General features: G+C 42.7%; 1 protein-coding gene across 2 annotated transcripts in view; it reads right to left on the reverse strand.

Annotated features, from left to right (window-relative positions):
• Positions 1-863: 863 nt before the first annotated feature.
• The window catches only part of UBE2H (ubiquitin conjugating enzyme E2 H), a 76,542-nt gene continuing 50,553 nt past the window's right edge, over positions 864-26,852 (reverse strand). The window contains exons 4-8 of one of the 2 annotated variants that reach the window (XR_006581764.1): positions 22,397-22,436; positions 20,055-20,107; positions 14,474-14,602; positions 6,008-7,347; positions 864-5,116 (exon numbers count right to left, since the gene is read on the reverse strand). Coding sequence is in view for 1 of the 2 variants with exons in the window: in XM_045028295.1 (XP_044884230.1) it covers positions 7,223-7,347; positions 14,474-14,602; positions 20,055-20,107; positions 22,397-22,436 (347 nt within the window). In the remaining variant the exon portion in view is untranslated. Of the gene's footprint in view, positions 7,348-14,473; positions 14,603-20,054; positions 20,108-22,396; positions 22,437-26,852 lie in introns of both variants that reach the window. The other variant, XM_045028295.1, reaches the window with a different exon arrangement.

Consider the following 26,852-nt stretch of genomic DNA (forward strand, 5'->3'; position numbering starts at 1 on the left):
GATCTATCCATCATGCTGTCCTGTCTTTAAGATGCACCTGCCTGTTCCTTGTTATGTCTATGGAGTGTCCTTGTATCAGACTTTCCAGGTGCCATCTTGGCACAAGTTCCTCTTATTAGCCCTTGTGTGTGAACGCACCTGCTTCTAACAAACCTCTTCTTGCCAATTTCTGTGAGTGAGGCCTGCCTCTGGCTCACAGGCCAGCTTTTGCTTAGCAGTGCCTGGAAATATTTTGGTTCAGGCTTCAGGCCTCAGTCTAGGCCTCTGACAAGAGTTTATATGTCAGGCCCTCATCTTACTACACCCCCAACAAGCGATGGTACTATCAAGTGCAATTTAATTTATTTAGATTCAGGAATTCCACAAGTCACATGACGGAAATGTGGATTTAGGACTTGGAAGCAGTTACTAATCTCACCCTGCTCCTCTCAAACCCTCACATTGCAGTAGCGTCCAAAGGCCTCAGTCAGAAACCAGTTTAGTTCCAGCTCATAATAAGAGCTCAGTTGTTTTTCTACAGACGTTACCAAAAACTCCACTTCTGGGTCATGAACAAGTAAATTTAATATGTCAAAAAAATTCAACACCTTTACGATCAACCAGAAACAATTAAATTACAATGAAATGACCAACTCAAATGAGAACTATAGACCCAAGACACTAATTGTTGCAGCAGTTGTAATAGACGTCTAAAGAATTGTTATCTGTAATAGCTTGCCTTGCTGTAAAATAAGCATCTTCCCTCTAAAACAAGCCAGACCTGAGGGGTTTGGAAAAGGGAAAACTTCATTCATGAATAAAAGTTCTTGTTCGCCATAACAATTAAACCACAGCTAGGAAGAGAAATGAAATAGCTATCAACGTTTTATCTATTTATACTGTATTGTGTTCCATGATTTCAGAAATAATACAAACAAAACCCTTTAAAAAGTACTTCATAACAGCAGTTATTTTTCTTCTGAATTTAAAGCTACGTCTTGTGTCTCTTACCCATTTACCAGCTGAAGAAACCGCAGTGAATTAACTTTCAAATTATTTTTCAGTAAATATATATTCATCACCACATTTGTGTTATCAGATCATACAAGAAATATATGGCGGTAGGAGCAAGAAAAGGACTGAACTGGATAATAGGAGAGTGCACTGCATTGTAGACGTGATAAGGATTTTAATTTTCTCTTGGTACATAGATCTGTAGTGTAATCCTGAGAGGTGCACCACAGTTTAAGAAATGGACTCAGCCATTGGTGGTTTATGTGACCACATGCTCCTATCACATTTACACTGGTCCTTTCTCCCCCATTACAAACACTTGTTGCATCTTGTTTTGACTAAGCTCTTTAGTGGAGGGACTGTCCTAGCATGTTTGTACTAGCACAATGAGACCTCTTGGTGGGACAACCTGGCCAGCCCTACTGTAATACAAATACTAAGTATAGCAAGGCAGCTGCTAAACCATGTATTTCAACTGCGATGGCTGCTTAGGATAGGGCTGAAATAGTGTTTCCCATTGAAAATAGAGGGGGGAATTCAGGTAGACCTGTAAGTGGAATAAACCCAGCACACACATACCTTATCAAAACACTAGACAAACGAAGACAACCACAACTATTGGAAAACGTAAAGGATTTTCTCCAGAATTCAACCACGGGCATATTTCTCTGGAGAGCTCAAAGTAGTTCCACTCGCTTTTTTAGAATAAGCAAGTCCCCTGGTAGATGTGAACTTAGCTAATGAAACCACAAGAAGCAGATCTGCAAGGGGAAGGCTATGGAAAATCTTTGCAAATATTGTGTCTCGAGCATTGTACAATGCCATATGCACTAGATACATGTCTCTGCCCCAACGAACTTACAATCTAGTTCAGACATGACACAACAATGGGTAACAGACGAGATGAAGGGGGTCCATTAACAGATTGTGATGAACAGGCATGAGCCCAACCCAGGTGGAAACGTTTCATACACACACATTTGACATAGGGCTCTCCTGCCTTGTACAAAGCCCAGATTACATTGGTGCATCCAACATAACTGCTGTGCGGCATGTTTAATAGGGCACTGGCTTCGTAAAAAGACCGAAACTCCAAGGACAAGTATGTATTTTGAAGCTAAAAAACTTTGTTTCACCTGCTGACCAAGCAATTGGAATCCCTTAGTACTTGTTACTGAATGGCTGAGCTAGCTTCTGAATTGAGGCCATTTGCTTTTATGTTTAATACATTTCAGATTCAGTTTTCAGGAAAAATGTACAGACCTCTTCATTTCTTCTTACATTTAGAGAAACTTATTGAAAGAGCATTGGTTATGTATGTCCTTTAGGTGTAAAATTGGAATGACTGACACACACTGTGCTTGTAAGTCAATACTTTTATATCCACCCACCCTTCAAATCCACTTTCCCCAAAGCCTTCCTGCACAGATCTCACTGTTGAGGTGTCAGCTTTCTAGCTTTGGCACCGTTGTCTCCACATTGTCCTTGGCCAATTTAAACTGCAAACACCTTGGAAACCCACCCTCCCCCAATTCACATTTTATAAAGTACTTGGCATGATCTATGTACATATAATGCATTAGGTATTTTCCTAGAAGAGCTCACTTAACATCCATTCTAACAAGATGAAGAAACCTGCTCATTTGCTTGCTCACATTACCAACACATTTAGGGCATAATTCGAATTTACAGCAGTTTTGGTTGAAATCTGCCAGACCACTTTGTGGAGAATGTGGCAAATAGCGCCATCTAGTGTTGGCCAGAGGCAAGTTTCACAAACCTTAACTGCCAATGAGCCTACAACCAAATAAACCAATTTATACTAGTCTAATCAGGTTCTTTTACTGCACCCATCACAATGGTACAGTACAGCTATTTTTAACAAACTTCCTGACTTAATAACCTAGTTACATCAAACACTGCAGTCAGACACTCTGCATATGCAACAGGATGTTCTTCCACCAGAGCATCTCCTACAGAAAAAACCTGGACTGGTTTTGAAGGCAGAATCTTGGGCAGTCTGGTTAACAGCTGCCGTTGAATCTCGGGGGCTGGAGGTTTAAAAGACGGGAGGCACTGGGGATGCTGCCTATGAGAGCGAGACCTTACTGATCAAGTACCAGTCAAGTGTCAAGGTATATACATCTTTTATTTAAAAAAGTTTACAGTTCTTTAATTATACACAACTATTTGAGAGGTTATATTCTTAGAGAAGAGGCATTTGTCATGGTGACAGGCATGCCCACTACATCATCACAATGCAAGAAAAAAGGGAAAAAAAAGAAAAGAAAAAAGCTTAGACTCAAATGAAGGGAAAACACCCTTTATCTCTTCAAGTATCACACAACAGGTATCAAATACAGTCAGTAAAATAATGGCCATTTCTCATGCTGCACACGCTCCTGCTAAAGTGCCAGCGGAATTCAGATGAGCAAAAAGAAGCAAAAGAAAAACCAACCAACAGCCCTGCCCTCTCCTCAATGCCCCCTGCATGTTGTGGTATAGAACTGACATCAAAGGTGGGGGTGGGGGGTGTCCTTGCATACCTGAGAGCTACCACTTACATCAGAATGCCCTGTGATTAGTCTTGCTGGGAGGGGGGAAAAAGCCAGGGCAACCCAACTGCAGCACAGGTTACAGCATTTCTCATCCCTTATGGGGAAAAGGGACTCCATCTCCCTGGTTTGTGTGCACTGCAGGCAGATCAAACACGGATATGGGAGATTACAGAAGTGACTATGTACGTAATATTCCCATAAACCTAAGTGGCCAGTCTGAACGTTAGGGGTAACGGAAATAGCATTTAACTTCCATTTTCCCCCCTCTGACCGAGGGTTTACACATTCCCAGTTAATTTACAAAGCATTATTATTCCACTCAGTTCATATCAAGATGCCACTCCTTTAAGATTTGCTTTCGCCAAGACTCCCTTCCTTAATTTTTATTTTTAAAGTCTAAAATTATTATGGAAAGTCAAATGAACCAAGAAAATACACTTGGAAACCTCAAGGAGAGTTGAAAACATGCCTGATTAAATTCAAGTTTAACCTAGTTGGCAATGTAGGTAGCTTCTTGAGACGCTTCTGCGGATCTGGGGCAGCTTTGATAGTTCTCAATTTGTATAAGTCACACAAAGCTCAAGAACAAGGTGACAAGCTATCAGACGTGAAGCCAAGAGCCTACTTCCATAACAGCTAGAATAGGTTACTAACAAGCTTTCATATTCAGGGATTCACTGAAAGCACGAATCTACATACAGTGGATCAAACGTAGTCATGTTGGAGTAGGCTTGTTAAGTTCCACCTGGGCTGATGCTTTGAGATTCAGTCATCTGAACAGGGAAGAGAATGGCAGTGGTTCTTTCAGAAAAAGAACATTAGCATTTCAAAAGAAACCTGAACCAAAAAAAACTGGTCATCCCGCTTCAAAACGATTCCACTTTTCTCTTCCAGACTAGGGGTGTGTAGTTTATTTACAGACGGTTCTTGTTTGAGATGGGGAGGGAGGTGAAAGATGGGAAAAAGGGCAGAATGAGGCAATAAGCAGCTGTTCCAGTCTAGAAAGAAGGGAAATCCATTTGAATTTATTCCCTACAAGAGTTTTACACTAGGCCATATTCCTTTGAACTGCAGGTGTTTTGACAATTTACTGTAGGGCTTCCTTTCCTGCTGCAATCACTACAGGGGAGAATGATCAAACATGAAATTTACCAAGAAGATGATCTTTTCGTCATGCTGCAGGCAATGCTATAGGTTTCATGTGTAAAGCTCCATTAATATCCAAGGAAACATCTTGCTGGAGAAGTTCCAGATCTATACCCACAAATACCTTGCTTCGGCTGCCTGTATGCACAAAGTAACGTGCAGAGGAATCAGAGCAACTTGGACAACTAATAGAAGCCAAACTGCATCTTCACAACCTAGAAAATCAACCCAGTAAAACATGTGCTTACTTTTCCAGGAGTCTACCTTAGATTTTCAGCTCTAATTGTAATTCTTTTGGAAGCTTAGGACGGGACACCTTTTTATTAGAAAACTGGCTTCTTCAAATGAGAGATGAATGAAAGTGTTCACTGTGTTAAACCTGGTCATTGAATAGACTGGGGGAAGAGTAATACAGTTACCTGGAAAAAAAATTAGAGGTAATTAGAACACTATTTTTTATACAATATTGAAAAAATACAAATTTTTATTGTTTTGTTGTTTTTAAACTGATATCACCACCCAGCACTTAAGACTACCCCTAAATAGCACCTACAGTTAAAGGTTATAGCACAAGCAAACTGCTAGTTCAGCGGGTAAGCAAGTTAAACAGTGCCAACACAGTTCTGCCCCCTCCCCAAAGTAATGAGAAACCAGCGTGCTAGGTAAGAGTTAAACTACACCATTACATGTTAAATAGTTACTACTACCCTTCCAACAAGCCACAAATGCTAGATAAAGAGCTTCAGCACAGTAACTAACCACAGTCCTACATTACTGCTTTTTTATTAAAAAAAAGAGAGAAACCTTTTGCTTCATGCCCGTAATTAACATAAAATAAGTAAACCCTTTGTATGTTATTTTTATTAAGGAAAATAATCATGCTAAAGCAAAATTGTACTTCATATAGCTTTTTCCAAAAAAAAAGGGGGGGGAGAGAAACTGATTGTGCTTTATGGATTAAAAAAGGATTGTATCTTTCAACCCCATCAACTCAAAACTTGGTGGCATTCCTAAAAGAAAAACATTTGTGGGACAATGAAAAAAGTGTTTACTCAATCCAGTCTGTCATTCAAAATTCTCTGTTCAAGAGTCACTCAGCGTGGGTTGAATTCCACATACTGTCCTGAAGGTTTCACCAAAAAAATTAAAGTATCTGTCTGTCTATCCAAACCCCTCAGAAAACCCTAAGAATACAGCAAGTAACATTCAGATTTAAAATCCATTTTAGTTAGGATTTCAAATGCACAATTATCCAAATTCAAGTATCACTGGCAACCCAGGTAGGCATTTACTGTATTAGGTTCTCTTACCATTAAATAAAAATAATAAAAAAACTTAGTATGTTGAAATACACCAGACGAAATCAAATTTTTCATTCAGAAGAATTCTTGAAAATATTATTCAATTGTTTCCCCAATTTATGGTTTTTATTTTTATCAATCAAATATTCCTAGAGCATTTCTTTGTTAAACTTTAGTTTGGTCTGTTGTACACACAAGCAGATGGCTACCAAGCTGCTGCAGAAGGGAAAACAGGAAAACAAAAATGGGAGAGAGAATGTGCCAACGGATTCATGAACTATGGCCAATGGGTCAATCTTCATGGGTCTGAAGCTCTCAGCAAGGCTAGTCCATCTGGTCAGAGAACCCTCTTTTAGGAGATGGAGAGAGAGTTTGCAAGGTGTTTGATCATACTTCAAGCAAGAAGGAAAGCTTGAAGCTATTACAGGGTAGCAGTTTCACTATGACAAAGAGTTTGCCTTTGTATGTGCTCCAGGTAAATTAAAGCACTGTTCATGTAGCATTGTGTTTTTTCCCCCTGAAAAAAGGGAACAGCTCATAATCCAGACCAAGAAAATGAGTAAAGTCCAGATGAAGGCTTTCCAAAGTCCCAAAAGCAAACAGATGAGTGGTTGTAGGTCCCTATAGTTCAGAGGGTGGGCAGAAGTCCAATATAAAAGTGTACTTAAAATCCAAGTCATTTTTTTTTAAGCTTCGATGCTCTGAATAACTCCGTGCACTTTTTTAATGCAACTCCACATAAACTATGATAGCGAGTTTGACCTGAAGGAGCACTTTTTATTTCAATGTCTGATCTAAAAGCGTTCTTACATTATCCCCTAGACTTTTTACTTTGCGAAAGCTCTGTTCCATCTTATCATCCAAGGTGGTAGCTGCGGAACCACTGATAAAAAGGAAATCTCTAAGTCCCTACCTATCAGAGCAGCTGTTTGAGCTGACAGTTCAGTAGCACACAAGTTGACTTGACCAAATGGAATTATGAATGCATGCATTCGGGCTGCATATTGCTACCAAAATGGAATGTGGGAATATGCTATATACCTTGGGTTTGAGAAATGACCAAGAAATCAAGATCTAAAGGGTGATATATATATATCAATGCTATTATTCATAAAAACCTTGTTTAGTAATAAAAAAAATTGCTTTGTTTAAATATGAATATTATAGTCTGCTTCTCATGGTTAGGAAATAATAGTCTCTCTGAAAAGCAGGTTGCTTCTTCTACTACAATTCCATATCCTGGGCCTCATCTTCCGAGAAGTCAGACATGGAGCTCTCTGATGAGCTGTCCCCGGTACCTTCTTCCTGTTCTTTTAGTGCTTCTTCTGTTGCATATTTCTGAATGTATTCTGTATGTGAGGAAAGAAAAGGGTATAATCAGCATATGTTCAACTCCCACAGCCATTTATAAAAATGGGTTGGTACTGAGCATGGCTGAATAAGAAATTAATGTAACAGCGGGTGGGATAGTGCCATATGTGGATAATAAAACATGATTATATAAATTAACATAGGGATTGCCATATTGGTTTAGACCAAAGGTCAACCTCATCTGACAACAGCCATATTAGAGAAATCAAAGGGAGGTACGAGACCCTTGGATAATGCATGAAGTCCTGAGGCATACATGTTGATAACGCACACATTGTTAGGATACTGAACACTAGACCTGGAGTTAGAAACAGCCAGTGCCCTTTCTACTTCTGCACATGCACCAGTTTAAAAGCCTCATGTTGAGAACCCATTTGCTATAAAAATGGAAACTCATCCCATATTAAGGTGATCAAATGAGAAAAATCCAACCTAGAGGTCAGCCAAAAACCCCCCCAAAAAACATTGTCATGAAACTTGAGATAAGAGCTGGCCCACAATGCCGTTAGGGGCACAACGGGTTAGGCTGTGAAAATTCACAGTCATAGTGAATCCAGGTCTCCTGGAAAAGAAGAAAAATCTGGGACATTCTACAAGGGCCATACTTGGTCATCGGGCAGGAAGGCTGAGCGCTACTGTACTGGTCTGTCCTGCTGACCTATAATACAGTATCTTGAATACTTTATTTTCATATTATGTATCAGCAATTGCTATTAGTACCACGGTATGGCTATGCCATTGGGAACGGGAGGCAATGCAGTGCGCGCAGTATCAAGGGGAAAGGAGAATTGGAGACCCTCTCAAGGTACAATCCACATGATGGAAAAGTTAAAGAACACTGCTTTATGGAATTAGAGACTGATGATACTGCCATAACTTCCAGAGAAGGAAAGAGATGAGAGGAGATGAAGAAGGTTGGAGAAAAAGCTGGAATACAGATTTACTGCTTTTAACCTAGTGCAAACCTGTGTTCCCTAGATAAAACCACAACAACCCACCTCTCTATTCCCCAAGAGACAGGCCTTGCACTATGCTTTAGTATCAGACAAGGGCAGTCTGAGTAGCAGAGAAAAAATTCTAGAGGGTTCTCCCCAGGAACTCCCAGCCATCAATTTCCAGACATTTAATCCTAGGAGCTCTAAACACAAGGACCCCAGCCAATCTCAGCTACTGCCGTGGTTCCTAGAAAGAGATGAGGTTTCAAAGCCAAGACCCAAACCATGCAGGGCTGTAGTTATCTAGATCAACACCTTGAATTACAACCAAAAGCAATTAAGGAGCCAGCACAGGTCACAAAACTGGTTTAATAGGATTCTGGAAGGCAAATGCATTTTGTGCAAGCTGTGGCATGAGAGATTTTCTAGTATAGCTCCATGCAGAATGCACAGTAGTAATCCAGTTTGGGAGCAGGATTATTGAGACTAATGTCCAAATCTGAGGGTCACAATCACTTTACTACATGTGCCTACAGAGGAGGCTCTTGGCCGACACTACATGACATTCTAAGAGCAGCCATGTCCTGAATTTGCAAACCTCTTGAAGAAGGGTGTACATGCGGGGATGAAAGTAAAACCAGATCATTCCTCCAACCCAGTATCTTTGGGTAGATCTTCACCGCAAAGAAAAACCTGTGGCACCGAGTCTCAGGCAGCAGGGCTAAAAATAGCAGCGTAGATGTTCCCGCTTGGGCTGGAGCCGGGGCTCTGAAGCCTGGCAAGGGGGTAGGGTCCTGGAACCCAGCCTCCCACCTGAGCATGACTGCCCACACTGAACAGATTATGTAAACCGAGCTAACCAAGTCTGGTACATCCCTCTAGTTTGGGACTGAGGTACATGAGCAAGGTGAGGTGAGCATTTCTTATGCGGTACCTGCTCCGTGGTTAGATTTCAGTTGCTAATCTGGCAGTTTTCACAGGATGGACATAAGCAGAAGGCAAGATGGGTTGCTTCTACGCCCCAAAACAGATTTTTTAAAGCAGCAGCCATTCCTTTATGCTTAATGTCTAGCTCCCACAATAGGAGATGTTATGAACTGGAATTCAATATCAAGAAATCCCAGCCTAAAGGACTTGAAAGTGTTGCTCTTTTCCTTAACTCAGTTTCATGGGGCAGAAAGGAGGGAGGATCAGTCTTGCACAATGTATTTTCCCTTCCACCGGCCTAAAACATTGCTAATTGGCAATCCTTTGTTTCATGTCATGCCAAGAGACAGATGTGCTTATGAAACTGTGGGATGTCACTTGTAATAAGAGATGCCAGATACACATGACCATAGAAACTTGCATTTGAAAAGCTAGTTTTGTTTAAGTAACATCAATAATCTACTTGCATCTTTCAGTTCAGTAGAAGAGACTGTTAAACTGGATGTTAAATCTTTGGCAACATCTTTCTTCCCACTGCCTCCAAATTTCTGCGGTGCTTATTTCTAGCATGACGTACAGCTACCCACAGTACATCAGAATCTTCAAACAGTTAATTGTCTATACAGGCACCAGCTGGCTAAGTTGCAAGAAGCCAAGGTTTCTGGAATTGAGGCTACGGAATTAGGCCACTAGATGCTTTAATACCTGCTACAAGAATAGACTCTGAAGTGCTGCTGAACTGCAGGGACCCTCTGCATTTAAAGTACTTGAGCCAAATGGCTAAAAGGGGCTTTCAAACTCATATGGAGGCACATGCTGATTTCTAATGACAAGCAGCTTCTCTCTAATGGTTTAATTTGCATTGTTCACCTGTGAGAGGTTGCTGAAGTTTGTGTCGTGAGAATTTGCCCGAATGGCTCAATAACGATCGTTCTGTAAACACCAGGAAGTGTAGAACATTTGCAGTGATGCTGCATGCAGCGTGAAGACATTCAGACGGTCAGGCTCCCTACCCTTTTGGAAACCATATCATGAATACAATAATGTGATAAAGGAAAGTGCCCTGGTCCCGTACAACTGGATCTTGTATACTAACAAGAATGATCTGCTCAAAGGCAGCATTTCACTTCTTGGGTGCCAGTTTTGGTGTGTGTCTTGCTTATCAATTGAACTTCTAGTAAAAAAATTGTGGTATTGGCCCAGATAAACATTTCAGCACACCCCAGCAACAGGGTCCCACCCTTCCTCTTCTCCAGAAGTTTCAGATCACACACACCACCTCAGATAGTCTTGTGAACACCTCTTCCCATTCGCAACCACACAATATCCCCAAGTTCACTACCACTCCTGCTTATGTGGGAGAATACTACTAAGAAAGCAATTAGATACAGCAGCTAGCTGTCATCCTGACATTTCGCAGGTAAAAACAAGGACAGGAGCCATGTGACCACCTGCCACTTCACTGACTCTCAGAAACCGCCCAAAAGACCCAAGGCCCACAGCTTATAAAGCACAGAGGCAACTTTAGCTCAAATAGATACTTACCACCCATCAACACATTTCAACCCTTGACACTTGTTCCCTAGGCAATACTAGAAAACTGGATAGAGGCTGCCTAGCCATCAGCAGGATGGCCATTCATTTTAACCTCTGGAAATTCCCGACTTCCAGGGAACTTTCATGTCTAAACAATTAATCCTCTTTTTGGGTTAAACTCATGTTACACTGGAGGATCTAGTCATTTTTCAATCCATTAAGGCAAGATGACACTGCAGTGTACATTCTGCTGGCCTTGTAGATACCACAGGAAGTATATTTTCAAGTGTCTAGCACAAAGGTTTGAAATCAAGATTTCACACCAAGAAAGAACCAACATTGCTTCAAATATTTTAGCCCCAAAGGAATGCAAAACTGCGATATCTATACCCCATTCACAGCTCTATTAGTATTTAACCATTTACTAAAATTATGCACCAATATCAAGTGCAAGCCCTGATTTTTTTTTCTTTTTAAAGGCACAAATGGGAGTTAAGCACTCAAATCCCACTGACCTTCAATAGAAGTTGATTGCTTAACTGGCTCTTTGTGCCTTTGGGAAAAAAATATCCCCCCAATTTCCTCTCTTCTAGGATGGAAAGACTAAAAAGGTTCTCTTACCTCTGTGGCCATTAACAAGTTTTATAGCTGAAGAGTGAAAAGCTGTACTAGTGTTAAACAAAAATCTTTCCAGCTGTATACACAATACACCTCTACCTCGATAGAACGCTGTCCTGGGAGCCAAAAAATCTTACCGCATTATAGGTGAAACCGTATTATATTGAACTTGCTTTGATCCACTGGAGTGCGCAGCCCTGCCCCCCCTCCCCCCGGAGCACTGCTTTACCACCACGTTATATCCAAATTCATGTTATATCGAGGTAGCAGTGTAGTTGGTTCCTATAGGTTCCATTATGAATCTTTATTTAAGGGTTTTGCACTTCATAAGGATTATGGCAGGCTGAGAACTTTGTACCAGGTGTCAGTCCTAGGAGCAATCCCCAACACACACAACAAGCAGATATTTTATACTTTCATAACTAAAAAAAATGAGAAGGTAAAGGGAAGATGAGATAAATTATGTATTCACAATACTTAATTTTCCAGAGCAAAGAAGTTGCTAGAATCCATTGCATCAACTCCAGCATGTCCAAGACTTTTTAAAAATACTACCGTTACAAAGAGGGATTTCACAGAATGGCAGCGTTCAGTTCTATCTTATGGTAGTCATGCAAAACCGGTAAGAAGCCAGAGTATTCAAAGTGGACGCATGACTCTTATGCATACGGTATGTAAGATGAATTGATTACAATGTTTGGAAGGCATAGTAAATCACAGAATGTAGGACTGGAAGGGACCTCGATAGGTCATCTAGTCCAGTCCGCTGCACTGAGGCAGGACTAAGTATTATCTACATCACCCCTGAAAGGTATTTGTCTAACCTGTTCTTAAAAACCTCCATTGATGGAGATTCCACAACCTTCCTAAGTAATTTGTCCCAGTGCTCAACTACCCTTACAGTGAGGAAGTTTTTCCTAACGTCCAACCTAAATCTCCCTTGCTGCAATTTAAGTCTATTTCTTCTTGTCCTGTCCTCAGTGGTTAAACTTAAACAATTTATCACCCTCTTTTTTTATAACCTTTTACATACTTGAAGATTGTTATGTTCCCCTTCAGTCTTCTCCTCTCCAGACGAAACAAACCCCTTTTCCCCCCCAACCTTTCCTTGTAGACCTTTAATCATTTTTCAGAGTGGGAGCCGTGTTAGTCTGTATCAGCAAAATACTCTTCTCTGGACTGTCTCCAATTTGTGCACATCTTTCTCAAAGTGAGGTGCCCAGAACAGGACAAAATAGTCCCACTGAGGCCTTATCAGAGCTGAATAGAGTAGAGGAATTACTTCTCGTGTTTTGCTTACAGCTCTCCTGCTAAAACACCCCAGAATTATGTTTCCTTTTTTGTGACAGTATTATCTTCTTGACTCATATTTAGTTTGTTATCCACTATAACCCCGAGATCCTTCCTAGGCAGCCATTTCCCATTTTGTATTTGTGAAACTGATTACTTCTTAAGTGGAGTACTTTGCATTTGTCCTTACTGAATTCATCCTATTTATTTCAGACCGTATCTCCAGTTTGTCAAGATCATTTTGAATTCTAATCCTGTCCTCAAAAGCTGTCATTATCCAAATCATTTATGAAGATACACCTCTACCCCGATATAACGCAGTCGTGGGGAGCCAAAAATACCTACCGCGTTATAGGTGAAACGCCATTTTATCGGGGTAGCGATAGGCAGGGCTGCAGCGGTGATTTAAAATGCTCTGGGCTCCGGCCGCTGCCCCGTGGTATGCCCTTCCAGCTTGATGTGAGCCACTGATAACTACTCTTTGAGTATGGTTTTCCAACCAGTTGTAGAACCATCTTGGTTCATCTAGGCTATATTTCTCTAGTTTCCTCCTGAGGTGGTCATGTGGGACAGTATCAAAAGCCTTGCTAAAGTTGAGCTATATCACATCTATTATTTTCACCCTGTCCACAAGGCTTATCTCAAAGAAGGAGATTAGGTTTGACAGGATTTGTTCTTGACGTTTGTCACCTTATTTTTTTCTAGGTGCTTACAAATTGATTGATTATTTACTCCATTATCTTTCCAGGTATTGAAGTTAAGTTGACTGGTTTATAATTGCCTGGGTTGCCCTTATTCCACTTTTTATAGACAAGTGCTCTATTTGCCCTTTTCCAGTCCTCTGCCACCTCTTCAGACAGTTCCTTAAGTATTCTAGGATGTATTTCATCGGGCCCTGCCAATTTGAGGACATCTGTCTTGTCTAAGTAATTCTTAACTTGTTCTTTTCCTATTTGAACCTCAGATCCTACCTCATTTACACTGATGCTATGTTAGCAGTCCAATCATTGCTAACTTTTTTGGTGAAAACTGAAACAAAAAAGTCATTTATTTCAGCCTTTGCTGCATTTTTTCTCGTTTCCTCCTTGTTGAATAATAGGTCTTCCCTGTCTGTGTGCTTCATGGTTTATGCCAATCTCTTACTATTAGAGACCCAGATGAGACCTATATGGGATTAGATTATCCAACATCTTTCTACTGAAGGGTTCCTATACCTCCTCTGAGGTATCTGGCACTGATCCAGCATGACAATTCCTACATTATTTTAAAGGCAGCCAGACAGGCACATGCGTGCTCCAACACACACAAAATGGGGTGAGCTAATGGCATGACTGGTGCACAGCTTTGAATATCCTTATTTTTTGTTTACTTTTAAATAAAATACCCCAGGGAAAAAACAGCCAGAAAAATTTCTGTTCTACTTTAGCTACAAAAATATTCCTAACTCCTCCAAACTTCTGAAGTTTGTTTTTAAAGTTGGGGACCTTGGGAAACAGCCTTTAACTTAGTTCCTTTCTGTCTCTAACTTCTAATAGTTTGCCAAGACATTCCCCACATCCAAGCTAAGCAGAACCATTCCCAACACTGTATTCTACAGACCAGCTTTAAATTTAAAATGGTTCATCCACTCTTCCCAGAAGACTATCCTGCTCTAAAATTAAATAGATTTATTTTAGAGCAACAGTGGTCATCAGAGAAAAGGTATTTAAGATGTATAGTGAAGAGGACATGTTTCTCCCAAGCAGCAATAGATCAAAGCAATACCATTAATTTTTCAACATTCCATTGACTCCCTCACCTTTAATTTTCTGTTTGTATTCTTCCGGTCGGTGGAGATACATGGCTGCAGCGTCACCATTTAGAGGATCTATGGGGTTAGGATAGGCCAGCAACTGGGGCAGGAACGACTCAAATATATTGGTAAGATCTGCAAGACAAATTAACACAAAATCACATTGCACATCCACATCTCAGACCCACAGACAACCTAGTTAAATGTCAGTGAGACTGCGTATTGCCATAGTCAGATATTAAGATGGTGTAAAGCTCATGGAAGCTTAAATTCATACACGTTTTCCTATCCTAGACTGCTCATATAGTTGAGAATTTGGGTGATAATGGAGCTTCCAATACTTTATGCCCAAAGTATTTTACACTTCTACAGCATCTTTGATCTGAAGATCTCAACGCACTTTACAAACACAAATAACCTCTTCAGCATCCCTATGGAGATTTGTGAAACACTGTTCCTTAAGGAAATGGAGGCAGAGGTTAAATGATATACCCAAGGTCATGCAGCAAGTATAGCAGGAATTAGACCCAGACCATTCTTTTATGCTTTAAACTTTGGACACTTTTCCCTCCTAATTGCCCCACACCAAATTCCCCATGCTTCCTCTCACATTACTGTCTTTAAATAAGTTGGTTCCTAGACTTAAAAGTGACACATCTCAGGATAATACAATTTCTACAGAGCTTTGACACTTGTGATAATAAAAAAAGCAACCCAACAAGTTCATTCTCCCATTTCAAAACAATTAACAACATGCGAAGAGATCCACATTAATGCCTTACTGCGAGTTGGCATTTACCACTAATAATCCATGACAGGGAAACATGTTTCTGGTGCTGGTGAGTAATTGAGAACACATAAAATCATCCTCCACACCCCACCTCCAAAAGAGACATATGCACCATATTTCAAAGATGCCGGTGTGAAGCAATGGACTGTGCTATCCCTTCTTGGATGTTTCAGGCAGGTGCCAGAAGGGCTGAATTCGCCCACACAGATGGAAGAGTAAGCCCTCAGTGTGTGGTTAGGAGGGTGATTTTACAATGTTTAACTTCAGCGGTTAAAGACTAGCAGGTGCATGTAGATATATATTTTTTTTAAATAAAAAGCAGGTACACCCTTTCAAATACTCAATCTTTTTATTTTATTAGCAAATTCTTTTCATCTGGGTAGTACGTAGGCTCGCTTCGTCCTTCACCTCCTTTCTGGTGGCAAAGAAAACCTGATGGAGTAGCTACAGCACAAACAACAACAAAAATGTCTCTTACTGCTGCTAATCAAAAAAGAGGGTTGGTTTTTTTTGGGGGGGAGTGGGAGGAAGAGACCCCACCCACAGTTTCTCAGCACATCAGATCCTGATGGAGACAGCACTAGGATCTGATCTGTACCTCTCAGGCCTTTATTAAATAGGTCAAGATTAAACTTATCCTGCACCCGGATCTTACCCCTATTGGTTTACATTGTAGGTCTACACTGCAATTAAGAACTCACAGCTGGCCTGTGCCAGCTGACTTGGGCTCGTGGGGCTCAGGCTAAGGGGCTGTTTAGTTGTTGTGGAGACATTCTCAAGCTCAGGCTGGAGCTCAGGCTCTAGGACCCAGTGCGGGGGCAGGGTCCCAGAGCTTGGGCAGATGGAGCCTGAACATCTACACCACAATTAAACAGCCCGTTAGGCTCGTGGGGCTCAGGCTGAGTTATCTGGCACAGGCCAGCTGCGTGTGTCTAGTTGCAGTGTAGACATAACCTAGGAGAACTAGCACCATGTGAACTGCTAGCTCTCTGCAGACCACCTGCAAGTGCTCCTACAGAACACACGGTGGGAACCTCTGGCTGGACATGGCCCTGAGGAAGAGACTACTCAATTATTGTCAAATCTTCCTTCCTGCGTTAACACATCCTGCATATGTAGAAACTCCAGGGTATTGACTAGCTGAGTCACTTCACTGTGAACGTGGCATAACAGGGACGGAAATTAGGGTTTGCCTACACACAGGAGTTGCACAGTTTTAAGTAAGTGCAACACCACACCTTTAGTTAAACAAGGGGTCAGCAACCTTTCAGAAGTGGTGGGCCGAGTCTTCATTTATTCACTCTAATTTAAGGTTTTGGGTGCCAGTCATACATATTATAGATTTATACAAAGAGACTTTCTAAAAACATTAAAATGTAACTAAACTATTGTTGTATGTAAAGTAAATACGGTTTTTAAAATGTTTAAGGAGCTTCATTTAAAATTAAATTAAAATGCAGAGCCCCCCGGACCGGTGGCCAGGACCCGGGCAGTGTGAGTGGTACTGAAAAATCAGCTCGCGTGCCGCCTTCGGCACACGTGCCATAGGTTGCCTACCCCTGAGTTAAACCAATGCAACTTTGTGCATACACCAACCCTTAGTTATTTGCCGCTAAGCTATACAAGAGAGTCTCTAAAATGCCAGTTTTTTTAAAACATAAAATTTTCCTATTGAACAGAAAAGCCACTGCCCTTTTCAAGGGCAGGCACATAGAGAACGGAAGGCTACAAGAAACACTCTTAAGAAGTACACAAAGTCTCTGGGCCAAGTTTGCCAAGGCTGGTGCATTGAGATGCCAGCTGTCACCGTCAGCTACTTGTAGGCTGAAGTGCAACAGGTTCTCGAAGTGTAGTCCTACTCTCAAAAGGGATCAGAAAAATAGCGTGGCACAAGCGAAGACGAGACTGTTTTCCGATGGTATTGTAACTAGTTCCTTCTGTCTACTCTAGCACTTAAGCCATTATTAGCAACAGGTTTGTTTTTAGGCCTTGTCTACACTACTGAGGCAAGTCGACTTAAGTTACACTACTCCAGCTATGTGAATAACGTAGCTGGAGTCGACACTGCTTACGTGGATTTACTGCGGTGTCTACACCGCGCTGCGTTGATGGGAGATGCTCTCCCATCGACTTACCTTACTCTTCTCATTCCAGTAGAGTACCAGAGTCAACCAGAGAGCGCTCTGCGGTCGATTTAGCGGGTCTTCACTAGATCCACTAAATCAACCCCCGCTGCATTGATTGCAGCAGTGTGGATTCCCGGTAAGTGTAGACATGGCTTCAGTTTATGTGGACTTATTTTATAACCCAGCTGCCAGTTTCAACTCCTTCCACTGGGAAAACTAGAAATACTTAATGCTTCCCAGTTTACGATTAAATGGAAAGAGGAGTTTAGTTAGCGACAGAGCAACAAAGCCCAAATGAAAGACAGCTCAAAATAGCCCCTTTTCCCTTTAAATGCCTGCCTTCTCCAGGTCTCTTTTTTACAAGTACCAACTAAATCAATGCTTCATTTTTATTATTGCTTGGACGTGCACAGTATGTCTAAAATGAAGGCACTGTTGTGCTAAGAAGGGTTTGGTGCTTTACTAGTTAAATAAAAGGAATCTACTAAACTATGGTCTTAAATCTAGTGGATTTATTAGTAGCAATCATAAGTTTCCATCTAATTTCTATTGGGTCAGCTAGTCCGTACCGTCTCTATGGATACAGGATTGGTTGTTTTAAAGGTCAAAGGCACAACAAAATAGTTGTATTATTTTATATAGGAAGATTTTTTCCCAAGATTGCTTTCACCCTCCAAAATTAGATCCTTCTGTTTCTGCTGCAGAGAGAAATTTCTTGTGTTCCTGGAGTATACGGCTGTCTCTCTAAAAGTCAAGGTGACTGATGGCTTATAACTGGAGGGGCAAAAAAAAGGTAGGTCTAATGCAGACTACGACACCAGCAGCACAATCAATGAACAAAAAGGAGTTACCTCTTCAGTGTTCCAAAGCACCCTCCAGAATAAATAACGACGTTTGGAATAAGATGAATGGCATTAAACAAGTGCATTATTTGACAAGTTGTTGGTTGGTGTAGAACACCACTTACGTAGCACCCCTGTGGTGGAACATACCAACACTCCATCCTGATTTTGTCTATAACGTATACTAGTTATAGATTTTTGAAAGCTCTGAGATCACCTTTACACATCATAGAAGAGCAGTAAGTACTGCAGTTGTTTTCCCTCCCTTTACAGTCCACAAAAATGCCAAGAATACAGAAGCATTCTTAGGAAATCAATTACAAAAAGTGTTCATATGACATTTTGTTCGTAAATACTGTAGAAACCCTGCTGCAACAGTCCACAGTAGCATCTCTCAAAACAGGAAGCGATTTTTGCACAGCTTACAAACCAGTACCCAGATTGCTAGTGTACAACATCAGAATAGCAAACACAGGGAAGCAACTCTAATTTCTCAGTCAGACACGTCATCTGCAGCTGCTTTAAGACTGTTGAACAAAACTGCACATTGCTCATTTAGTACTTTGGCTACTTATCCCACTGTTCGGTTTTCTCAGGGTAAAGTCCACTCCTGAGAATGAACATTCCTGGTACGATCAGTGTAGAAGTAAAAGAAAACTCTCCTCACCTTATAAACTACCACTCGTCTTTCCTGCATTCCTCAGCAAAAAAATACATATAATAGAAAACCTGACCCCTAGCCGCAGTTGCAACATAACAGCGTGAGTTTTTCATTGTGCAGTCCCAACATAAGTACTTTGGCATTTTTACTACAGGTATGTAGCAGGTCCAGTACTTGGATCCACTGTTTCCATTGCATATTTGTAAGAAAACTAAAGACCAAACTGCCTTAAAGTAGCAATTTGTTACTTTGGCAATAGGTTCAGAACATTGAGTCAAGAAACCAGGGAAACTAGAAATAGATGAGACAACTTTTCAAGGTGAAAAGTCAAAGGTAAAGCGTTTATATTGTGTGCATACTGCTTAACACTATACATCGAAGTGTGAATAGTGTCCATTTACTACACTCTGAGAAGTTCGATGCAGCCCGCCATGCAAGAGAATGAGCTATTAAATATCTGTTCTGTTTAACCGTTTCTTTTCCTGAGTCCTTGTCACTATAAATTGATCTCGTTAGACCTCTAAAGCAAAGCAGAATCATGTCTGGCCAGTAATTGGATCGGAGACCTCCCAGGAAAACAAGTTTTCCAGGAAGTGGTGTAGACAAATTAGTGGATGGTATCACTTCTCCTAAGTTGTTTTGAAACAATGCCTCAATTTGATGGTGAAGGGGAGTAAGTGTTTCTGATGCTAGCTTCTAAAGAAAAAATCGATCAAGGTCCCAACCAGAGTCAAAGAATGCTTTCACCCTTCCTATCTAAATTTCAATTTGGATTACTGCAGTCTGGTTACTTAAAAATTTCCCCCCTATTTTCATCTGGATACTGTAGCATTCTCACTTCCTATCCTGAAATGTTGCTGCGTTACTGTTGAGCAGTTGCCACATTCCACCTCAGAGACGGCTGCACTTTAGTGGTGGGTTGAGTGATTCCAGTACAATGTTTACAGAATCCTTCAGCATCTTTGGGATGAAAGGAGCTGCGTAAGCAATACTTTCATATCAAGCTTTTGTTACTAAAATGAACTTGGTTCAGTGAAAAAAACCCTACAATTTGGCTCACACTTTCCAAAATAGACCTTTGAGCACTTACCTCCAACAAGCTATATTAGGGTATTAAAACCAAATAAATGATGAAATGTGTCACCACTCAGTGGATTGCCAAACTCACCATAGAGAGCTGTCCAAGTTTGATTAATTACATCTAGACATACAGTTCCTGACCTGAAACAGATGGAGAGAATGGAATTAAAACATGTACAAGTTAGCAAAATACGTGTAGGATTTAACAGTTTTAACCCCCCCCCACACTCCTCACCACACCAAGCAGGGACCAATTATGTACACGTTGGTTAGAGCAAAATATAGGGCAGCCATAGTGACTAGGAGAGCTTCCATACTAGGTACAGAAACGAGATTTTTCCAAGCAAGGGATGAAGAGAAAGGGCACAGTAACTTGGAGCCAGTATTTACACAGGGGGATCTCACTTGTGAGACTAAGAGACTGGAAAGGAAGGAGGGGCTTCATTTAACACAGCAGTTCTCAACAGGGGGTCTGCGAACCCTTTGGGGGGGGGCTGCGGAGCCCCACGGCTAAAACCTAGAGCCTGAGCCCCAGCACTTCCCACGGGGCTGAAGCTGGGAGCCGCAGGGCTGAATTCTGGAGCCCTGAGCCCCGGTGCTCCCCACGGGGCAGAAGCCCTGAGCCCATGGGCAGAGTTGCGGGGAGAAGGGCAGTCTTCAGGCAGCTCCAGCCCCCTCTCCACCTCCTCCTCTCCCCAACCCCCAGCCAGGTCGGAGGCGGGAAGCCACAGCCAGGCAGTGCAGTACAGCTGCTGCTCTGGCTGGTGCCATGGAGCAGGCCGCCACGGCGATCCTCGTCTCCTGATGCTGCTGGGGGTTGAAGCTGCTCCTCAGCTCCCAGAACCGCTTTGCTCATGCAGCTGGTAAGAGCCGCCTGGGTGGGGGGACCCGGCTCCATGGCTGGCAGAGCCCTCGGGGGACAGGGCCAGTAGGGGAGCCCTCCCAGCACACAGCCCCGAGCTACCCCCTTCCCTGCACCCTGAGCTACCCCCTCCCTGTCCGCACACAGCCCCTAGCTACCCCTCTCCCTGCACCCTGAGCTACCCCCCTGCCTGCACACAGCCCCTAGCTACCCCCTTCCCTGCACCCTGAGCTACCCCCCTGCCTGCACACAGCCCTGAGCTACCCCCTTCCCTGCACCCTGAGCTACCCCCTTGCCCGCACACAGCCCCTAGCTATCCCTCTCCCTGCACCCTGAGCTACCCCCCTGCCTGCACACAGCCCCTAGCTACCCCTCTCCCTGCACCCTGAGCTACCCCCCTGCCCACACAGCTCCTAGCTATCCCTGTCCCTGCACCCTGAGCTACCCCCTCCACGTCCACACACAGCCCCTAGCTACCCCCTTCCCTGCACCCTGAGCTACCCCCCCTCCCTGTCTGCACACAGCCCCTAGCTACCCCCTTCCCTGCACCCTGAACTACCCCCCTGCCTGCACACAGCCCCTAGCTACCCCTCTCCCTGCACCCTGAGCTACCCCCCCACCCGCACACAGCTCCTAGCTACCCCTCTCCCTGCACCCTGAGCTACCCCCCTGCCCACACAGCTCCTAGCCACCCCCCCTCCCTGCACCCTGAGCTCTTTTCAAACATTTTGAGCTGAGCCCCGCACCTCTGAGTTATAATTTTTAGTTGCCCCCCGCCCCCACCCAAACAGGCTGGGTGGCCTGCTGAGGTGAGTTGGGGGTGGAGGTGGCGCTGCCCCCCTGGACCCCGCTGTGCAGAGCTGGCTCGAGCCCTCCTGGCCCCCGCCACCCACAAACAGAAGTCAAACTACACCTATGCCCAAGCCCCCTCCCAGCCCAGAGCCCCGAGTCCCTTTGCCCCTCCCCCAGCTGGGCCCTGAAGTTTTTATTGCATGTTGTGGGGAGGGTCTCAAAGAAAAAGGCTGAGAACCTCTGAATCAACAGCTATCTCAACAAACTGACTACATGAAAGTGACCAGATTTTTATGGTTTCCTTTAAGAAGGGTTTTCTAGTCTGTATTTTACATACTTTATGAACTAATGCTCACCGACAGAGGGGCTGGTGAGTCCAGCTAGAGTTACTGTCTTGAGAAGGTATCTTTGAAAAGAGGAACTAGCAACCCTGGTCCTTCTATGCCACAACATGTGCCTCATTTATTTATAAAAGCACCCAATGCTGCCTATGCATAGATCACACGAGGAAAACTCCTGCAGTATGTTTCCTACCCAGTACTTCATACAGCCTGAACTCTTCTGGAAAAGTTACCTGTGGGATAGTTTTATGAAACACGATCCTCTCAGATCAAATTCTTACCCTGGACTGTTAGTGTTAGATTAGACGACAGCTTTATCCAGCCCTATTAGCACACTATGAAAAAGCTGCTTTGGCTTTCTTATGAAAGCAAAACAACAACTAGAATTAAATAGTACCACTAATCAGAAATACCATATACTAAGGATTTACTTACGCTTCGTCAATATTGGGATGGAAAATTTTATTCATGAATCCTGTAAAGAGAGAGAGTGGTTAACAGCAGAAAGTAGCCACAAAAAATCAGCACGCTTGGTAAGCAGTTTACAGAAAAGAAGTGAGCCCTCATTTGAATAATTTCAATGGAAACCTTGGCTTAGCTATATATAGCTATGTGACCTTTCAAATATACAAGTCATATTTGACCCTAGGGTCTCTGCTGTTCACTTCAAGCTTACAAAAGCCCCTCTATATTGACAACTGTATTTCAAGGTTTTGCATCCAGTATTATCTTGAAAAATATTGCCCATCAGAACCATTAAGCACGTGATTTTTTTTTTTTAGATAAAATGCTTTACAAAAAACTGTAGGGTTTTTGGAACAAAAAGATCTAAGCTTAACATTTGCTCTAGGATTAAACTCTCTTTCTAAAATGGTCTTTCCAACAAAGGTCTGCTAGAAACTTTCAATCTCAATATTAAGCAGCTTTTGTAAGGCATTTAGAGGCATCTGGTACTTGCAGAAACATACAGTTAACACTTGTCAACATTCTGTAGCAATATAGCAAGAGAACAATTGATACCTCAGATCTTTAGAAAACACAGCAACAGAAATGTTTCAATTTCAAGACTAAGAAGTGTGGTCTGAACTAAAATTAGTTACTATTTTGATAATGCTTTTTGTTCTGACTTCTAGTTTACAGAAATGAAAAATTCTATGCTTTGACAGCGACAAGAATGTCACAATAAACTAACTTGCTTTGCACTTTAAGATTACATCTGCTAAACAGCACCCAGGGGCACATTTTTCAGCAGTTAGCTAACTAATGTTAAATTAACCTCATTGTTTGTATTACTGTAGCACCTATGATCTCTAGTCATGGACTGGGCCCCATTATGCTAGATGCTGTACAAATCCAGGCCAAAAAGCCTGTCCCTCCCCCAAAGAGCTTCCAATATAAGTAAAAGAGAAGAGATGGATACAGGCAGGGAAAGAAAATGAGAATATTGGTCAGCATGTTAGGCACTGGTCTCCGCACACCAGCAACCTAGCTGTTGTCAAGTTTCTGTAGGTATCATGGAAAAGAAGTGCTGTAAGTAGAGTTTTGATGGTGAATAATGAGCTACTTTTGTGGATGTTCACAGGGAGCTCTTCCCAAGCACAGAGGGCAGCATGGGAGAAAACACAAAAGTGACTGATTGAAAATTTAACAAGTGGGCAATGGAAGTGACGTGTTGATCTTAGTCAGGAATCAACATCTCAATAGTGAATGAGATATAGGGTGGGGTTATGACATGATAGGGTTGCCAGGTGTCTGGTTTTTAACCAGAATGCCCAGTAGAAAAGGCACCCTGGTGGCTCCAGTCGGCACTGCTGACCGGGTCGTTAAAGAGTCCGGTTGGCCTCCTGCAACGGGGCAGGCATGGTGCCTGCCTGGCTCCGCCCAGCTCCCAGGAAGCTGGCAGCATCTCCCTCTGGCTCTTAGGTATAGGGGCAGCCCCAGTGGCTCCATGCGCTGCCCTTGGCCCAAGTTCCGGCACCGTAGTTCCCACTGACCAGGAACTGCGGCCAATGGGCGCTGTGGGGGTGGCACCCGCAGGCAGGGGCGGCACGCGGAGCTGCCTGGCCATGCTTCCCTCCACCTAGGAACCAGAGGGAGATGTCGTCAGCTTCCGGGAGCTGCCTGAGGTGAGCACCATCCAGAGCCCACATCCCCCACCTCCTTCTGCACCCACACTCCTTCCTGGAGCTCGCACCCCAACCCCCTGCCCCAGCCCTGAGCCCCCTCCTTCACTCCAAACCTCTCATCCCCAGACCCACACCAGAGCCTGCAGCCCAACAAGAGCCCTCTCCCCCGGCCCAGCCCAGAGAAGCCTCCTGTACCCAAACCCCTCATCTCTGGCCCCAGCCGGAGCCCTCGCCCCTTCTCGCACCCCAAACCCCTGCCCCAGCCTGGTGAAAATCAGTGAGTGAGCAAAGGTGGGGGAGAGCAAGCGACAGAGGGAGAGGGAATGAAGTGAGTGGGGGCAGGGCCTTGGGAAAGGGGTGGAGGAAAGGGTGTTCGGTTTTCTGCAAATAGAAAGTTGGCAACCCTAACATGAAGGGCCTTGAAAGTGAAGGCGTAGCTTTTGTTTGATGTGAGAGAAGGAGCAGCCAGTGGAGGGATGTGAAAAGAGGGATGACATGGTCAAAGTGACAGGCTAGGAAAATGATCTTTGCAGCAGCATTCTGGATGGATACAAGCAGGACAAGACTGCATTTGTCAAGGTCAGAGGGAATGTTGCAGTAATCCAGCTGTGAGATGAGAGGCTGGACCTCATCTGAGAGTAAAGTGTAGATGGCACCTCAGATTCCCCATGCCCTGCAATAGAAGAGACTACTTTTTCTTATAAGCCTATACTCAGCATAGTATTCTTATTTTTGTTATAATAATATGTGCTGCATTAGGTGATGTATATTGTACACATAGAGGAACACAATCTCTGCCCCCAAAAGCTCATTAGTCTAAGTGTTTCATATACTCTTCCCGCTGGTAACAGACGCAGAGTTAGGCTTCCGTTTACAGACTAGATTTTGTAGTTTCTGCGATAAACGCCTAGATTCTGTGGTGAAGGGACTTTAACAGATGCATAACAAAGACTGTTGAGGGGATACAAGGTGATGCTCTTAAAGATTATTTCCCTTCTAGCTAAATTGATATTTATACATGCATCTACTAACTTGCCACTGAATAAGTTTAGCTCTTTATAAATCCCCATCAGGGCTGCTGTCACCTTCATATAAATTTCCATCAAAAGCTTTTCAAGATCTTAACACTGCTGTTTTCCAGAGTTTAAAATACAGCCTTCTTCACTTTGTGCAACAACATAACCCTGGAGGCCAGAATACCTGAGGGAACACTGCTTGATAGGTAAGTAATCTGAACTTTCTGCAATAAGCATTATTTTGTCTCTTCTAGTTAATTTCCTAGTGACATGTATAAAAAAATAGGAAGAAGCTTTACCAAATAACTTTGATGGTTAAATCTTGGGCATAAGTTTTATTTTGACCCTTTAAGGAGGTTGCATATCCTGTAATGATACAGTAGGTATCCAATAATATTTTTGCTGTTTCAATCAAGACTTTATCAGTTTTACATTCCTAATATTGCTCTGTAGTAAACAAGGTGTTTGAGTTCAAACTTGTGCCGCTACAATGTTATATTTGGCTATTCTACGCAGAAAACTGAAGAAATATTTTGATACCATCTCCAGACAAAGGAGGAAGTGATCTCAATTTGTGAGTGACAGAATGGATCCCAGCTGGAGTTGACATACGGAATTAACTGTTGTTTCTTCTTATAACACAAGTATAATGTAATATTTACTTGACCTGCTCAAAACTCGCACACATACAATGCAAGCTTAAAATTATGCCGAAATCATCCCAGACTGTTCCAGAGACACAAATATTACCTAACCACATGAAACTTCTCTGCAAACAGATATCCCTGTTCATCTAAAATATTCTTTGATTCTTTATATTTTAATGCCTCCACTTTAAGTAACTAGTGTCAGATACACAAACCTCTATTAAAAGCCTTTCCATATTTCACTTTGAGAAACTGAAGCAAGCCTGAAATGGATGTTCTTCCATCATCAAATATTCATATAGCAGTGGCATCTAGAGGACTGAACCAGGTTGTGGGTCTCCTTGTGCTAGGCACTAGACATATATAGTGACAGTCCTTGCCTTAAGGATCTTAAAATCTAAAAAAAGACTAGACTTTTATCAGGTGGAAGGAACACACAAGGGTAGGTGGAAAGTATAAGGTAACAAAAACAGGATACTGAAGCACAGACTAGCTGTGCTGCTAGAATGACATTTCTCCATTCTGCTGCCTGTAACTCTCCTAGATTCAGAATTTGGCTCCCCTCTAATTCGGGTTAGGCTGTAGTATTCCATCCATCCCAAAAGGCACCCATATAGAATCATAGAAGATTAGGATTGGAAGGGACCTCAGAAGGTCATCTAGTCCAACCCCCTGCTCAAAGCAGGACCAATCCCCAGACAGATTTTTACCCCAGTTCCCTAAGTGGCTTCCTCAAGGATTGAGCTCACAACCCTGGCTTTAGCAGGCCAATGCTCAAACCACTGAGCTATCCCTCCCCGCCTATATCTATATTTCCTTCACACTTTAGCCCTTTACTCCTCTTCTGACTAGTCAGTTCCTAGCACCACTATAGCAGCCTGCAAATCTATATACTCACTCCTTAACAGGAGAGATCCCACATCCAAGAGTATCTGAAATCTCTACCAAACTCACCCTGCTCATTATATGCCTAGATGGCCAGACTAACTCCAAAATTGTACAGGTGAAGAGGCAAGTTTTTCTATCTAACCACCAGCCACACTTGACATCTTGATCACTCTTCTCCCAGAACTTATTCATTTCTTCATTGCTTCTTGACTGG

This window comes from Mauremys mutica, chromosome 1 (assembly GCF_020497125.1).
Source record: "Mauremys mutica isolate MM-2020 ecotype Southern chromosome 1, ASM2049712v1, whole genome shotgun sequence".
NCBI classification, from domain to species: domain Eukaryota; kingdom Metazoa; phylum Chordata; order Testudines; family Geoemydidae; genus Mauremys; species Mauremys mutica.